General features: G+C 41.3%; 2 protein-coding genes across 4 annotated transcripts in view; one reads left to right on the top strand and one right to left on the bottom strand.

The window, feature by feature from the left end:
* The first annotated feature begins 1,136 nt into the window (after positions 1 to 1,136).
* STARD5 (StAR related lipid transfer domain containing 5) lies at positions 1,137 to 4,911 on the top strand. The gene is made up of 6 exons (XM_074156346.1): positions 1,137 to 1,226; positions 1,303 to 1,352; positions 1,478 to 1,610; positions 2,975 to 3,092; positions 4,103 to 4,196; positions 4,764 to 4,911. Exons 1-6 carry the CDS (start codon positions 1,137 to 1,139, stop codon positions 4,909 to 4,911), a joined length of 633 nt encoding a protein of 210 aa, XP_074012447.1.
* Positions 4,912 to 8,691: 3,780 nt separating this feature from the next.
* Positions 8,692 to 16,457, bottom strand: part of IL16 (interleukin 16) — a 38,280-nt gene continuing 30,514 nt past the window's right edge. For 2 of the 3 annotated variants that reach the window (XM_074155777.1, XM_074155779.1), the window contains 7 exons: positions 16,075 to 16,216; positions 13,769 to 14,864; positions 13,080 to 13,263; positions 11,391 to 11,492; positions 10,428 to 10,680; positions 9,399 to 9,524; positions 8,692 to 9,143 (listed from right to left, as the gene is read on the bottom strand). In XM_074155777.1, coding sequence (XP_074011878.1) covers positions 8,950 to 9,143; positions 9,399 to 9,524; positions 10,428 to 10,680; positions 11,391 to 11,492; positions 13,080 to 13,263; positions 13,769 to 14,864; positions 16,075 to 16,216 — 2,097 coding nt within the window. In that variant the 3' untranslated portion in view covers positions 8,692 to 8,949. The remainder of the gene's footprint in view (positions 9,144 to 9,398; positions 9,525 to 10,427; positions 10,681 to 11,390; positions 11,493 to 13,079; positions 13,264 to 13,768; positions 14,865 to 16,074; positions 16,217 to 16,457) is intronic. The other variant, XM_074155778.1, reaches the window with a different exon arrangement.

Here is a 16,457-nt window from a genome sequence, read left to right as displayed (position 1 = left end):
AGTAACTACGACATAGTCTTTGCAACGCCAGTGTATGCTGCCATTTGAGGTGGGAAAAGCCTAGTTAGCCTTGTGTTTTACTGTAACTGTACCTTGCTTCAATATCACAACTGATCTGTTGCAAAACTTGGAAAATTATTCCAATTTGTTACTTAGTGTTAATGCTGTTAAAAAACAAAAACCCCTACCTACTGGAAAATCAAAAGCTATGTACTTGGGGCACTTTAATTAAACCAGTACATAACTATGTTAGATGAGGCTCTTTTTGACACAGTCGCAGCTAAAGATGCTTCCACTGAATAAATTCAGCAGGTAATCAGCTTCCTACAAATAGAGGTGCTGTTTACAGTGCAGTTTATGACATCTTGACATGCCTAGTGTGACTACGGTGTGTAGCTCAAACAAATCAGCAACAGGCTAATTACAGAGAACACTGAGTTTCTTCAGAGGGTACTGCATGGGCAATGGAGTTATTTGATCGCAGTAATGCATGCCAGACTTCTAGATGAAATCCTAGATCTTACTTTTCTGGTATTAATTTTCTGGTGAGACTCCTCAGCCCAGCCTGATAGGCTTCACTACAGAAAACTTTCTATTCGTGGCCTTCAAAAAACTTCCTTCATTACTTCTAATTTAGTTCTATCCAGTTTTTTGCATGCCATTGCAATTTTACACCTTCTTTAGATGCTGAACATTGGCCTTTTTTTTCGTGTTGTTCGGATTACACTGGGCTGCAAGTGCATGAGTGAGGCGGCCCCATCTTAGGTAAGAGAACAGCAAGGCCTCCGCCATGGCTCCCCGCTTTGAAGGCTGGAGGCGACCCGAGTAACGTGTCACGGCAGCGGCCTGTCGCCCGGCGGCTCTTTTCACCTCAGGCAGCTGCCCGCAGGCTGCCGGGACAGCCAGGCCACCGCCACCCGCGGCTCCGGGCTGGCCTGCATGGCCGACCCCCACCCTGCCACCATGAGGCGAGACGAGGCGAGGCGAGGCAAGGCCATAGAAGCCGCCTCCTCCTCCTCCTCCTCCAAGCCGCGGCCCCTCAGGTGAGGGGGCGGCGCCGCCATCGGCCCACGGGGGCGGTGCGGCCCGGTGCCTTCATAGGCGGCGGCGGCGCGGCGGCTCCGCCCTCCGCGGCCATGGACTACGCAGGACGCGCCGAGGCGGCGGCTGAGAAGATGGAGCTCTACCGGCGGGACCCCGGCGGCTGGCGGGGCTGCCGGCGCACGGTGAGCGAGCGGGGGCGGCTGAGGAGGAGGGGGGGCCCTGGCCCGGCCCGGCGGCTGAAGCCTCCTCTCCCTGCAGAGCGAGGTGTCGGTTTCGTGGAGACCCTCCGCGGAGTTCGCGGGCAACGCGTGAGTACGGCCGGCGCCCCCCGGCCCTTTCCCGCCCTGCCGGGGTGAGGGATCGCCCCCCGCGGGGCGCTGGGGACCAGGCGGGGCCAAGCAGCGGGGTTGGGTTTGGTTTCGTCCCGCCGCAGGTACAGGGGAGAGGGGATCGTGCCCGCCAGCCCCCAGGATGTCTGGGAATGCATAAAGCCCGTGGCCGGCGGGCTCAGGACCAAGTGGGACCAAAACGTGAAGGACTTCGAGGTCGTTGAAGCCATCAGCGATGTAAGTTCTGCGAAACTGTCCTGGTGCGATTAATGCAGCGCTGCGCTCAGGAGCACTGGGCTCTGTACAGACCTTCCTCTTGCGGTGCCTCGTGAGACAGCCTGTGTTATGTGCAGGGAGGTATAAAGGGCTGAGGAAGTTGTACAGCCTCTCTCTCTGGACCAGTCTGACAATACTGGGATTGGACATCTTTTTTTTTTTTTTTTTTTTCCTCCCCTTTCTTTTTTTGTGTGAATTGCTTATATTCTCTTAACAATGGCTTATCTTTCTGTAAGGAGCTACTAATATGTTCTTACCTAAATACTGCATACTTAAAAATACGTAATTTATGAAATTAATGGTTCTAGCACTGCTGCAGATCAAGCAAAGTATCATTTTTTTAAAGAGCCTATTTGTGAGGGAACAGGAGGCATATAGAATACACAGCCTTAGCTGAGCAGTGAAGTGTCCATGTCATCAGCTGTTAATTCAGGCCCCATCTTTCACCACGGCAGCAGGCGATGCTTGGCCCTTAGCCGACTGACTGACCTTGGGACCCTGCGCTTTGCCTCAGTGTCTCTGTCATTAAAATGGAGATGCTGCGCTTGGAGCGTTACAGATGAAAAGGGCCATGTACGAGCAGTTGTTTCTGGTACTGCCGTTATACAATCTCACTTCCAATTATTTATTTTTTTTTTTTTACTTTTAAGTGTGTCAGATTGGGCATTGGATTTACATCCCTAAATCTGAAGCGGATGTAGGTGCTTGGAAGCAGCTGGGGTACAAACACTGCTATCCCAGGGGTGTTTGTGGAAGTCCTGGGAAGATTTTTTTTCCTTGGGAGAACCTCACAGACCTATAGTATTAATCATAAACTTCAGCTTTAGTAATGCTGCAACCTGCCACTTGAAATTCATACACTTTATCAGACTTGCCAGCACTTACCAGTGTGGTAGAAACCTCTGGTTTGGGGAGCCTATCGCCACAGAGCCCTCAGCGTTAAGTTGGTAACGTTAAGGTTTCTGCAGCATAACAAATGTGGGTATTGAGTTGTACTCGTACGATATGGTCCTTCCTGGAAGGGAGAAGCTTTTTTACTGTTCTATGAGCATAGATGTGCCAGATTTGATTTTCAGCATCCCTTGTGGTATCTGTCCTTGAACAACCTGGAAGTAACACATTATTACTCTGTTTTTCTCCATTAAACTGTCCTTCATCAACATACCGTAGTGCCTTTTGGCTATGCTGATTTGCATTCTGTCCAACAAAGGGTGTAACAGAACTCCGTGATACAGTTTATAACATGTAACTTTTGAAAGAGTACCAGAAATTTCAGGGATTTTTTGAAAGCATCAACTCACATAACTCTGTTTTGTGATTTCCAGACTGTCTCTGTATGCAGAACCACAACCCCTTCAGCTTTCATGAGGATTATTTCACCAAGAGAATTTGTGGATGTGGTGCTAGTAAAGCAATATGAAGATGGGACAATGCTATCTGCTGGTAAGACACTTGTGTTGGCAACATGTTCACGTTATGTTAAGAGATAACCAGCAGCTACCATAAATAAATTTAAAATAAAATGTAATTAACACGTTTTTTTAGTAGTTGTTGATCTGATCTTGGTCAGGAGATAAAATACTAGTGGTCTCTTTACATCGCTGTATATGTGAGTATATATCATGTTAATGTTCAGATAATGATTATGCGATTGGCCTGTCATTTCTTCCCTTGCTGTGCTTTTCGGGTTGAATAAGTTTGGGCGAGGGGGGGTTGTCCATGCTTTTGTTGTTTTTTAAGAATTTACAGAAATTGTAAAAGGAGTCCCCTTTAGGCTAAATCCTGTTTTAACATTTTCTGCAATGCCTCTAGATTTTGGTGAAGCCATTGAATAAACGTACCGCTCCTGTATGTGGAAATAAGTGTTCTCATGAAACCAAATAGTGCTGATTTTGAAGGGGCTGCCACTGTGTGGAAAGCTGTTTCTTTGTTTTTTCACTTTCATCCTGTTGCTTACCTGCTACAAGTCATTCCTTTTATTTCCCCATTATTCAGCTGTCCCGTTTTCCCATTCTGTTCAGGGTGCCTTGCTGGGAATTTATGTACTTGCTAGAGTGCAGCTTGTCAGCAGTCAAGTGGCATATACCTCTGTGGTACGGATTTGTTGGAAGTAACTTGAATGACCTCTCGAGAAAAGCAACGCCCTCGCACAGCATGGGTTCAGTGAAAGTCCCTCACAGGGTCTTGATGCTTAGTTCAGAGCTCAGTGACAGTTGCTTCTAAATTTAACACTTCTTTGATTTCTCCATTCCATGGCCAGGCTGGTTCCTTTTAAGGGTCATTTTTGACCACTTGTATGGCACGGCCCCACATTGGAAAGGTTTTACTGCCGTTCTTCTTACATGTATTTTCCTATAGTGAGTTTGCCTCTCAGCTGCTGGTGCTTTGAGTACCAAGGATTCTTTCCCATCTTCTGTGAAAATGATGCTTTCCTTGAATGCTTTTTCTTTTAGCCACCAACATGGAACACCCACTGTGTCCTCCTCAGCCAAATTTTGTGAGAGGTTTTAATTATCCCTGTGGCTGTTTCTGTATACCTCTTCCAGGGTAAGAAGCGATCTGTGTGAATGTTATGTGTTCTACAGCCCTTCTTATCTGTTGTGTGGTGTGTTTATGTGTATGTGGCCACATGTGATCTGTAGCCTCTTGGCAGTAACATGTTTCTGTCATCTTCTCACTGATAATCGTGATGACTGTGACCTTTCTGTTCTCATTCTCTCTGTGCAATGAATTAGTCTTTCTTCATTTCCTAGAGGGAATTTTTTAATGTTACAGGAACCATCATCATAGTAGGATTCTTGCTGACCTCTTAAGCAGAGATTCAGCAGAACGTACAAATACGGTCTTAATTTTTGGTAAATGAGTGTCTGGTTGATTATTACAGTGCCGTAATTCATAAACAGAATCATCTACCTAATTAAGGCCTAGTTTAACTGTAATTTGACTTGTGGAGATAGCCACGTTCATTGAAATTTTGAATTAATGTCTGTTGTTTGTTTTTTAAAAAAAGTATTGAGAAATGTCTATCATCAGACAATACATATAAGCGTCATTGCAAAGTTCTTAATGCTTTTAAACTGCTGGCTATAAAAATCACTTGCATTGTCTTTGCAGGGAACCAGACAGGACTCAGCTCCTCAGTTTCTTTCAGACTGATCTCGGTGGCTATCTTCCCCAGACGGTGGTGGATTCCTTCTTTCCAGCTAGCATAGCTGGATTTTACAGCAACCTGACCAAAGCTGTTAAGGCATTAAAAGCGTGACAAGACCAATAGCTGACATCACCAGCTAAGGGTTGGAAAAAACCTGAGAGCTTGAGGGCAGAAATAGGAAGTTGGCCTTACAGGACTGTACTACCAGCAAAGATACTTAGGAAAGGGGAACAATGGGTTGAGTAAAGTAAATTTTTAAAACAGCATTTTTCTACCTGTCTCTATTCAAAGCAATGTATTCTTTTCTAATACAATATCCTTCATTTTCATAATTAGAGAAATATCACAGCAGAAGCTGGAAGAATCCTGGAGGCAGCACTGGTGGCTGTCTGTGGGGAGAAGATGCAGATACTAGATCTGCTCTCGGCCACGTTTTGTCAGTGTCTGCGAGGAGCAGCATTGCTAAAATCCACTTAGCACTACAGCATTAGGCAGGTGTGGGGCAGCCTGTTTTTGTCTCTGAAGCTCCCCGTAGACTCCTGTAGAACAACATTCCTTCCCCAAAAGAAGAGGTAGCTGTTTTGCTGCCAGCGCTCAGACCTGCTAAGATGCTTCAGTGGGTCCAAACCAGCAAAAGGTAAAAGCCAGAACAAATTTGATTGTGTCGAGAATCCCGCTTGTGTGTTCCAGCAGACTTCAATACTAATGGTAAATACGCCTTAAGTGGTTTTTTTTCTATATCAAAGTCTACTAGTGCAAATCAGTTCATAGTTCTGTGAGTTGACAAATAGACATTCTTCCTTTCTGCTCTCTGTACCAAAACCAGTGATTTCTGCAATGTTGTGATAGAGCTGCACTGACATAGTGGCAATAAATACGAGGATTAAGCACTTTACTTGCCATTTTTTAAGTGCTTGAAATGAGCATTTTTAACTGCACTTGAACATTTTTCGGTCTCCTGTGGTGAGAGGTTTTAACGGGTAAATAGTCTTTTCTGTAGCTTAGTCTTGACTTGACAGGCCGTTAAGGACGCTGCTTTTTTCCTGAGACTGGTTTGCGTCACGGCATTATCTTGGGAAATCAGCTCCTGATCTTGTGTGCAGTGATGTGTCCGACTTTAGAAAATGTTTATGGTGCTGGTTACTGCAGGAATATCAGACATTAGTATGGATTACGTATAACGGCAAGAGGAAAATTAATTGCTGAATTAGGAATTTAAATGCGGGTTGTGATTTTAATGCTGTAACCTGATTATTTAACAGGGTGAATATGCTCTGCTTTCTGTCCCCGTGTTTGTTTTGTATTTAGTATAGGGCATGGACTTGCACACAAAGTTTCCCACTGTAAATCTCGCCCTATGGAATAGATTTTTCAAGGAAATGGTTTTTAATCTAGTCTTCTTTGTGTACAAAGATGTAAAAACTTGTATGAATGTGATGAAATAAATATTTTTCTGCTACATCTTGCTGTTTTTCTTGGATCATCCTTTAAAATGGTTCCTCATGCACCTGCCATCAAGGAAACATAAGAGCCAGTTGAACCTCCAGCATCTCACTGAATTCAAGGCAACAAGGCACAGAAAAGCCTTCGCTCCCATTTACACTCCCCACTAACTGGGGATAAAGGTGTTTTGGTGAAAGCACTCACCCTCCCAACTTCTTTGCCCTTGGTTCGTCCTTATTCCCTATGTAGGTTGCCGCTTTGTGTACTTACAAAGAGTAACAAATTCACTGAGAAGAGATTTGGGCCCTGATGTTACAGCCTCATATGTATTTATCTAAATGTACTGAAGTTGTTAGGCATGGAGTTCAGTATCTCAGCAAGTCTTTACAGGATTATGATTAATTTAATTGGCAAAAAGTTCAAGGAGGAGAGCTCAGGTCACCACTCGTTCTTCCTGCAAGTAAGCCTTTTGCAGACATGGGGGCTTTTTATTAGCTAATTATTATCTATTTAAATTACAATTTTTTTTTTTTTTTTTATTGCTTTGAGCAATAAAGATGGTAGGTGAGGCTCTTCCGTGGAGTAATTTACAGATCCCTTTTCTGAGTGATCAACATGTTCTGTCCAGAAGGAATTACGAGCCCTTCTGCCCTGCCAAATTGGAAATGGAAATGTCTTGGCAAAGATTGTCTTGTAAGATCTTGGAGGACTCCCCAGTGAGACGCGCTGCCTGTCACACAGCATGTTTTGACTTCTTTTGATCTTGGCAGATGCCAAGAAATGCAGAGGCTTGCAAAAACTGAAAAACCTTGGAAGTGAAGTGAGAAGAGCACCTCTGGAAACAAACAAGATCAAACCCGTCTTGGTGGTTCTTTGTCAGTTCTTAAGAAAATTGATAAAATTAAATAGCTGTTTCAGGTGAGGACACCTTCAGCAGATGGCATTGAAACAATTAAGGCATTCTGTGCCATGGCTGTAGCTAGTCCAGTCTGGTGTTAAAGTTATGAAGTTCACGAAAAAGTGTGATCTGTCTTTTACAGGAAATATCTGTAACCGTGCTAAGGAGTTCAGGCCTGCTTTTCTTAACAGAAATCATTCATTTTTTTCCTGAATTGGTGGTACGGGCAAGTGGTTGGAAAGTCTTAGCATCTTTTATATGTACCAGGCCTTTACTTCGACTTTATTAAGCCTAAGCTTAAAGGTAGATACAAGAAATTCTATAAAAAAACCCATAAATATTCAGAGGGTTTCTGGTAGGTACCAGTTAAAAAACGTACAAAAAGATTCCCTCTCGCATTTTCCTTCTATTTTGGTTGCTACTTGATTCATAGAAATTTTTTGAGGGTTGTTTCATTGATTTTTGAAAAAGACAGCTCAGTTGGGAAGGGTTTTGGAAGCGTCGGGGCAGATGGCTCATCAAGAATGTTCTTTCCAGATTTAACATAGAGTTTACTTGTGAAGAAAGGCCAAAGCAAGTCATGCCTGGATTCAATTAATACCTTCTGCTGTCTATCCTACTTCCGTTTTTCTCAATTGCTGTTTATGGTTTGGTGAAATTAAGTAACCAAAGAAGGGTGCAGTGAATTCCCAACTATGGGAAGGTGAGCAGCCGAGGGCAATAACCAGTGCAGCCACCTGGCTTTCCCCTGGTGAGTCCCTACTTCCATCCTGATGTTGCATTTCTCCCTCTAGTGAAATAGGTCAGAGACCAAATCGGCGCACAAGACGATCTTGCATAGATAGACGTGCTGCTGCTGGTAGAATTCCATATGGTGCTTAGAGAGCCTTGTGAAAATGCCAATTAGCAGCTTTTGAAGCACAGATCTATCTCCAAGTTATTAATTGTTTCCAGAATAAATGTTTGCATTCAGAACTTTTAATTCCCAAATACTCTCACTGGTACTTCCCTTTACAAACCTAACACAAAGACATTTCAAAAAATGTGTGTGGTTAGAAGTAAGAGTTGCTTCTAAATGGTCTCCTTACTCTCCTGCTGTAGTCCTCTGAGACCTCTGGCCGGAGGAAGCTTAGAAAAACCTCCGCTGTGTTACCCTCAGCTTCCTGCCTCACCCTTGCAATACCCTAAGACGCTCCTTTTCCTCCTGCCCATGTTTGTCTGCTGGAGATGAGATGGCTCTGACAATTGCTAGTAGAGAGTTACCCTAGACACGTGTTGACTGTCCTGGCTGCGCTGTGGTTTGAATAGAAACGCTGGAGTTTTCCAGGGCACATTGTCGTTTTGACACACACAAAGCTGCACGCCTTCCTCTGCCCTTTACACATTCATTCCCTAGGGCTTTTCCTTTGCTGTAGTGTTTAGGCTTAGACAAGTTTCTTTCCTCCTGGGATGATAAGGTAGGGAGCAAGACTTGTAGAGAAGGACTGAAAACTTAGCACAGAATGCTTCTCATATTTGTGAGTTAATGGCTTAAAATAGGAGAGTACTATAGCTGTCACATATTTTATTACAACCAGTATATTATTAATAGTCATTATTTTATAATTCTATACTTTGGAACATCTGTTTCTGAATGTTGAAATAAGAATCATGCACATTTTGTGCACAACTTGTTTTATCCCAGACAGCTTGCTCTGTAACTGTGTTCTTATATGTGCTTTCTGAGTATCTGGCTGTGGAAGCCAAATGGCTGCAAGTAATAAAATCCTTTTTTGTTTGCAATTTTGGCAGTAGTTTAATTCCTCCTCTTACAAAGTTTCAGATGACTTGGTGGTAACAGAGCTTGGATTCTTCCTCTTGATGATAGCTGTGATGGGGCCATCAGGTAATGCCTTGACGATATTCCATGCTTCAAAACGAGTGAGTCCTTGCATGGCAGTTGTGTGCACTTGTAACAGCTCATCACCAGGCTGAACAGGGCTGCTTTGTTCTAATGCAGTCCCTGGGGAAAGAAAATGAATTTCCTTTAATTCTTTGTGTGGAGGAGTCTTTAACTGATCTTTCATTTACTAAGGATCCACCAGCATGTTTGGTATAAACCACCTGGTCTCAGCAGGCAACAAATTACTGGCTGCACAGGATAATGCTGCATTTACAAAAAATACCATTTTCATGGGAATAAATCAGCAGTCAGTTATGGACTGCACAAGTTTGTATCAGCTAAGAACCAACCGTGTATGTATTTAAGCATGTTTACCTTTAAATATCCTGTGGATGATGATGGGTTTATCTCCATGAATAGAGCCTTTCCCTCCTTCCAGACTGAATCCTAAACCAGCAGGTGTTTTTTCTAGAGTTACGGTGCAGATTGTACCTTCAGTTGCTGGAAACAAATGGAGAGTTAGCAAATGGGCACTGCATAGGCTGAAAAGCTAAAACATCTGTTACAAAAAATGAACTTCTGTTTTGTTTGCAAAGGCACCATAAACGACCAAATGAAAGAGAAAGCTATAATTTCTCTTCTAATCATTGTAAGGCCCTCCGGGAAGCTGGGGAGCAAAAGTTGTGTTTGGGTTTATGGCAGAATGGAAATATGAAAATGAAAGCTGGTGACATTTACTAGATTTAGAAAAATCCAATCAATGAACGGAGTTTAAGGTAAACAAATTTGACTTGATGTTGGTTATGAAATAGTTATCAACTACAAAGCTCCTAATGTTTATTTGCAGTACATAAATAAAACTACAGATCTCCAGATTATGCTTTAGAAAAAAACAAATCAAACCAAAACAAAAAAACACAAAAATATCTTAATGTGAAAGGTTCTGCAAATATCTGACCTTGCTATGTCTCAGATGTAGCCACCTGCTCTATCAAACAATAGCGCATTGTTTGTTCAAACCAAAATTCTCTTTCACAGAGAAAATCTTGTAAACTAGAATCTAATAATATTAGAATAAAGAATCACTATTCACTGAGTTGTCATTATACCTTCAGTTTAGATGTCTTACTACAATAATAATCTTTTTATGCCTACAGAAATTCATATAGGGGACCACACGTTTTTTTTCAGAGGGTTCCTTTATTTTAGAAATCCATTAATTCTTTCCCTTTTCAACAAAGTTATTCCAAATGTCTGCTTCAGGAATGTTTTGTCTGTCTTTAATCACGGTTCTCAGATTTACACAGCCAATGCTGAGCTGCTTTATGAACGCCCAGGATTTCAGGTGGTGAGTAGACACTTAGCAGGTGGAGGCTGCAAGGTAATGCCACTGAACTTACTCACCAGACCCTTGTGAGGCATCACTTGCTACTGAAGATGTACTAGAATTGATTGAAACGTTGAGGCTTTTTTCTCCATCTTTAACTTTTCTAGTGACAACAACGGCTTGTCTGGGTTGTCGAGCCTGTCGCATGATTGCTGAGGCATCGTGGTGAGTTGCACCTTTAAGAGACTTTCCATTAATTGATAGTACTTCATCTCCTTTCTGAATAGTTCCTTCCTGAGATGCTAGTCCATTGGGAAACACCTTGTGAACCTATTGAAGAGCCCAGTCACCACACACACACACACACAAGGAAAAAGGAGAAAAAAAAAAAAAGGAAAAATCACTAGGTCACTCAGTTAATATTTTTCCCAAGTGTATTTTCCCTTCTTTGCCAGGAACAAGTTGCTTCTAGTACATTTCAGAACTGAGAGCTGAATAAATTTGTACAGAGAATTTTTTCTGGGCACAGGCCTCCTCAAGCAGCTTGAAATCTGTCTAACCCTGGTATCAGATGGCCAAGGCCTTGCTGCTGCCCATGGTGCGTACCTGCCTATGCTACATCCTTATCCCTGCTCTGCTGGTGGGAGGAAGTGGGCGTGAAGCTAGTCTCTAATTTCTAGACCCCTTATGTGTCTACGAGCTCACCTCGTTCCTCCTGACCACCCTGCATGGTCTTCTATAAGCATGTGAATAAGGTGTTGGTTACTCCCTGCTGAGGGCTTCCCTGGGCTTTCAGAGCAGTAGGTGAGTAAGGGGCCCAGGGGAGCAGTACACCCCTGCCAGTCACCTGGAGAGGGCAGCTCTGTGCAGAAGGATCCAGATTTCACCCTTTAAGACCATGATTCTTCTGACCCTATCAGTACAGCTGCCTACTTTGATTATGCCAAAAGCCAACCTCTGTAGTAGAAAAGCAGTAAGTTATATATTTTTAGATAAGGTAGTTAGTTTTTGGACTATTTTTTAAGAAAGATGCTACTTACTGTTACCACTTTGTTTTCTAGATCAATGCCCCCTGCCAGGCTGAATCCAAGCCCAGTATCTTCTTCTTTATGCAAAATTGTAACATGAATATCATCAAACTCCTAGGCAGAGAAAAAAATAACATCAAGAACTTCCCAATAGATATATCAAGGTGATTGGAAAATCAGCATGGTTTTTTTTTGTTGCATTGTGTGTTTTATAATGAGACTTAGTGGTATAAGCATAATACTGAGACGTGTTTTAGTACTTGGTTTTGATCAAATTTACCTACTGGTTACCTATTTTAAAAATGTGTTTCTGTGTCTAAAGTTGTTCTGGTTTGGTAAACCAGATCAGTTTGATCTGGACCATAAATGGAATTATCTTAAAAAGTACAGATATCATGTCCTGTAGAAACAGAAAATATTGCTGAATCACGTTAGAGGACCTTTTCATTGAAAAAGTGGAAAAAGAATTTGGCATACCTCATATGGATACAAGTGTCACAACTTAAAAGTTGCTTCTCAGTCTTATTTTTCTTTTTTAAAAATGTTCTAGTAATGGGTAGAGTAAGCTGTCTCTGGCTGTTATCCCAAAGGTGAGTTTGTATAGGGTAACAACTCCTGTTTTAGCCTAGTTTCCTTTCTTGACCATAGTTTCACAATCATGTTCAGTACGTGAGCAACTGTAGTTGCACCTTTTGATACTCTGTCTTGTTTCCTTCTACAATTGAATCCACCGGCCAGCTGCAACCAGGCAGAGGGTACACGCTGAGATTGTCCTGCATGTTCCCTGAAAACAGCCGACTTGATATGAGAGAGGCCAACGTCCCATCGAGGGCAACATTGCAACATCACTTTTGCTGCTAATCAGACCAAAAATATCAACGTGGGATGTTGACAAGAAACACAAGTTGATAGAAAATTTGGCTTTTGTAAATTCTGCTTGTCAAACTGCTTTTTGTTTGCAACATACTAGCAAAGTTTGCTGCAGTCAGTAAGAATTAGTCTCTGACATGAGAATATCTCTACCCAGTATTCTGATAGGCAGACATGAATTCACTACCCGTGCTCTGTGCAGTGCAGACACAAACCAGGACTAACCTGGGAGACACGTCACTGCAGTTAGCAAAGAGACAAAAAGCTATATTATCTTAGGCTCATTGGTGCATTAAAGCAGTTATGCTGCTTTTGCACAGCTTGGAGTGTCTTAACACAGCAAGAACATAGCTGCCAGCAGAAGCTGAACTTTTTTCACTGCAGAGCTCTGGAAGTTATCAGCTTTTTCTTTGAGTATGAGCAGTCTTTGAAAGTCTTTACAGTTCTGGAATGCGCACATTTTACCTTCATTTTGACTTACTCTGAAGTTTATTGCAATTCTAGACTAATCCATTAAGACTAAAGATTGCTCAGTATCCCAAAAATGAGGCATTGGGTATCTCAGACTGGCAACCCATGTTAAAAGAAAGGCCTCCAAAATACCAATGCTTACTTCTGCATACAGCAACCCATTAGTTAAATGGGTGTTACTCTTGCTTAGTTATCTTTGAATACTTCAAGGTTTGTTTGATCAAAAGAGCTAAATGTTACTACTGGTACATATTGAGATTACTGTTTTATTTGTTATAATATCAAGTTGCAAAGATTACCCAGGCACATCCACTCCACAGCTCTCTGAAAATCATGCCCGAAAAGAAAAAGCAGATTTACCTTCAAGGTTGCTTCATCTAGCGATTTGACTTCCTCTATGAGCTTTGCTAACTCTTCAGGGGAAAGCAGAGAGATGACAGACTGCCCTGACACACCGGATGCTTGAGGTGAGCCGTGTTCCTCTTTCTCTTCCTCTTTCTCATTGTCTGCTAGGCTCACGGTGTATTCTCTCAACTCAGAGAGGCTGTCCCATTGTGACAGGAATAAAAAAGAAAGAGTGAGTTATGAAAGAACAAAAGCATAGTACAGACAATTTTGGAGCAATCACCTTTTGATCTTATTAGCATTTAATTGGAGTGGTAGCTCCTATAGTAAGTATTATAAATACATAAAAATGTAAATTAATCCTGTTAGCCTAACAGAAACAGGATCCACCGCATAAAAGAACAGGCATAATCTCTTGTCCCAAGCGAAACCAGATTTAAATCTCCTTTATTTTGGAGATTCTAGAAATATTCCTCCTTAAGTAGGAAGAGGCTTGAAATATGCATGTACTTATATAGTAAAAATTTAAAACAAGCGTAACAGTCATGCGAGTCATTTAACCTTTGTGCTCTAAAAAAAGTTCTTAACTTAATCTGTGCTTTACTGTTGAGTGCTGCTCCCTTAGAATGTTAATCTGTCAGCAGATCAGCACTCATGTTCGCCAACGCTGATCTGCAAATCTATTTTTAAATATGGTATCTTACTTCAGCGAAAACCCAGTGTCCAGGTGATGACTCTCATTTGCAGGTAAGAGAGAAGTCCCATCCTCCTCCAGAGAGGACTGGGACAATGTGTCCAGAGTTTCCCATGCATTGTTTCCAGAAGAGACTGGAGACTGAGGAAGGCAGAGCAAAGATTTCATTAAAGCAGATGACACCTGGCTACTGATGGAATAGATTTTGCTACACTTTTCATCATACGCCTTCATCATCTCACAAGACTGGGTAGCAGTAAGTGGGAAGCTTCGCGATCGTAGGCTGTGTGCTTTTGCAACCGATAGAGGATGGGAAGTTGCAATGGCTTCTGTAGTTAAGAGACCTGAGGAATTTTCAGTATTGGCGTTGTTGCTTTTCTCTGAGCTAGCCACAAGGACATCCCTTGGAGAAGAAGATCTGTCTAGGCTCTTTGTACCCATGACCACAGGTGACTTTGGCTGTTGTTGGCTAGTTTCACAGCATTGGAGAAAGGCTTGATTTAAATGGGATGGAGCCACTTCTGACTCTGTTGCAGTGGGAGAGTGTTCTTTTTGGACTGAAGGTTTCAGGCTAAATCTTCGTGGTATTTTTTCAGGCGACTGCGGAGCACTCAAGGATTCAAATGAGCTTATTCTTTGTTTTATTGATGATCCCCTAGGAGAGCCATGGGATAAACTGGATTGCAGTTCTTTGCTGGAAACACTCTCAAGGTCAGGATGACTTTGGTTTGTCTGTGGTTTTAGATCCGAATTTGCTTTTCTCAGTCCTTTCAGACTTTGGCGAAACCAGGCTGGCTTAGGTGCAACAGGAGGACCCTTTTTCACACTGTCATTTTCATCTGATTTTAGCGCTTTTGAACCAACTATTTCTGATTCTGATTTCTTCAGAACTGTCTCTGAGCTGCTTCGACTTTTATTCTCTTTATTTGCATCGATGCCATGTTGCAAATCTAAGTGGATGTTGTCTTCAGTCATGGTAGGATTAAATAAGCTTTTTATGCAGTCGGAAATTTTAACCCAAGGGTCTTCTGTTGTTGTATCAAGACTATAATCTACCCGTGCTTGTCTTTTGAGTATAGGTCTCTGTATTGATGAAAGTGGATTCCCTGCATTAAAGAAACATTGATTGTAAACAAGCCTCCTTAAAATTCTCCTTCTCTGTCTCTTAACTATGCATCACTAATAATTCATTAAATTTGAATTTCATTCAAGCCTCCAACAGGTATTTTTTTAAAGTTTCTAAAAAATTTAAACTTTTTTAAAATTCAGAACTCTTGACCTACAAGTTCCAATTTTTGACACTTCAATTAACTGAACAACAAGGCTCTTCCGTACTTATACACAAGATCCCTTTTCTAAAAAGCCTGCAACTTCTAAATGTAACCTGAAATTCTGGGGTGCTGAAGTCATGATGTAGGCTATAACAGTTAAAATAGAAGGCTAAAACTGCAATGTTGTTTGCAGCCTAGTGAAAAAGTTGGTGTTACAGTAAATTCTTTAAAAAAATAATTTTTCTTTCCTACCTTTGTAAGTATATCCTGCTCTAAAAAAGACTCTCCCGTGAAGATCTTTGATTAATATTTATGCTTCCTTAAATTTGTGCAGGCGTTTCCAGTTGTATTTTTCTAGTAATTAAAAATTTAATTCTAATGTAAGAAGATTTTTTATATCACAGACCGATTAAGCATTTTGATATTAGCCATGGTAGATCTGAATGGCAAAAAACTTTTGTTGTGCAGTTGCACAGTTACTGTTATCTGCTTCAGTGTAAATAAAAATATATTTTTTTTAAGGCACCATTACTTTTTTTTTTAATGGTCTGAGCCAGAAGGTATAGAATCATGTAATTTTTTAGGTTGTAAAACACCTCTTGAGATTGTCTTGTTTCCTTAACACTACGTTTCCTTAATTCTATCTGGTGCAACAAGATACTTACTCAGTGGTTTGTATCGTTGCAACACTTGAGCCTTGAAACTATGCATAAAAATGTCCTCTAGAAATGCTAAAACTAACCTCTAATATCAAATTTTCAATATAAATAAGCAGTTTCATCTGAAGAAATACAGCAGTAATATACCTGTACATTAACACTTTTTTTCCAATAAATCATCTATTATGCTGATTATGATATAGTTTCCCCCTTATTTCAAAGATTAATCAATAGTTTGAAATTTCATCTGTTCACCCCAAAATATACAGATATGGATTGCTGTCTGCATTTAAAGAGAAAGGTGAAGTCAGCTTGATACCCATTCTGGAATCAAAACCAAATGATAGGTCCAGCTGCAAAAAAAAAGTTCATGGAACTAAACATACCTAAGTTAGCTTTTCTTTCTTGATCTCTGCCCGCTGGAACAGCAGTTATGTGTTCAGTATCGTAGGCTGTAGGAGAAGTGGTAAAGGCACTGTGGGTTACATCAGTTTGATGTCCCTCTAACATTGGTTCTCCAACTTCCTGCTGAACAAACAGGAAGCAGAAGTGTGTCAGAATGCAATTATACAAACCACCCTATATATGAATCTGAAAAAACCCCATAGTTTCATTTTTTTTAATCTGAAAAGAATTATTGAATAGAAATCAAGTTTTCACTTCTGCTTTGTATGTAATCTTCATAAGACTTAATTCATTATATATTTCAAGAGTGCTGGCATGATATTTTATGGTTATACTTGTAAACAGACTGTGAAAAAATGAAATT

Source organism: Numenius arquata, chromosome 11 (assembly GCF_964106895.1).
Source record: "Numenius arquata chromosome 11, bNumArq3.hap1.1, whole genome shotgun sequence".
In the NCBI taxonomy this organism is placed as follows: Eukaryota; Metazoa; Chordata; class Aves; order Charadriiformes; family Scolopacidae; genus Numenius; species Numenius arquata.
This window is presented reverse-complemented; position numbering and strand designations above follow the sequence as displayed.

Excerpts from the sequence above, each read along its gene's own strand:
- STARD5 (XM_074156346.1), top strand. The coding sequence starts at position 1,137 with ATGGACTACGCAGGACGCGCCGAGGCGGCGGCTGAGAAGATGGAGCTC. Across the intron at positions 1,353-1,477 it reads GCGGAGTTCGCGGGCAACGC|GTACAGGGGAGAGGGGATCG; the intron begins GTGAGTACGGCC and ends GTCCCGCCGCAG. Across the intron at positions 3,093-4,102 it reads TGGGACAATGCTATCTGCTG|CCACCAACATGGAACACCCA; the intron begins GTAAGACACTTG and ends TTTTTCTTTTAG.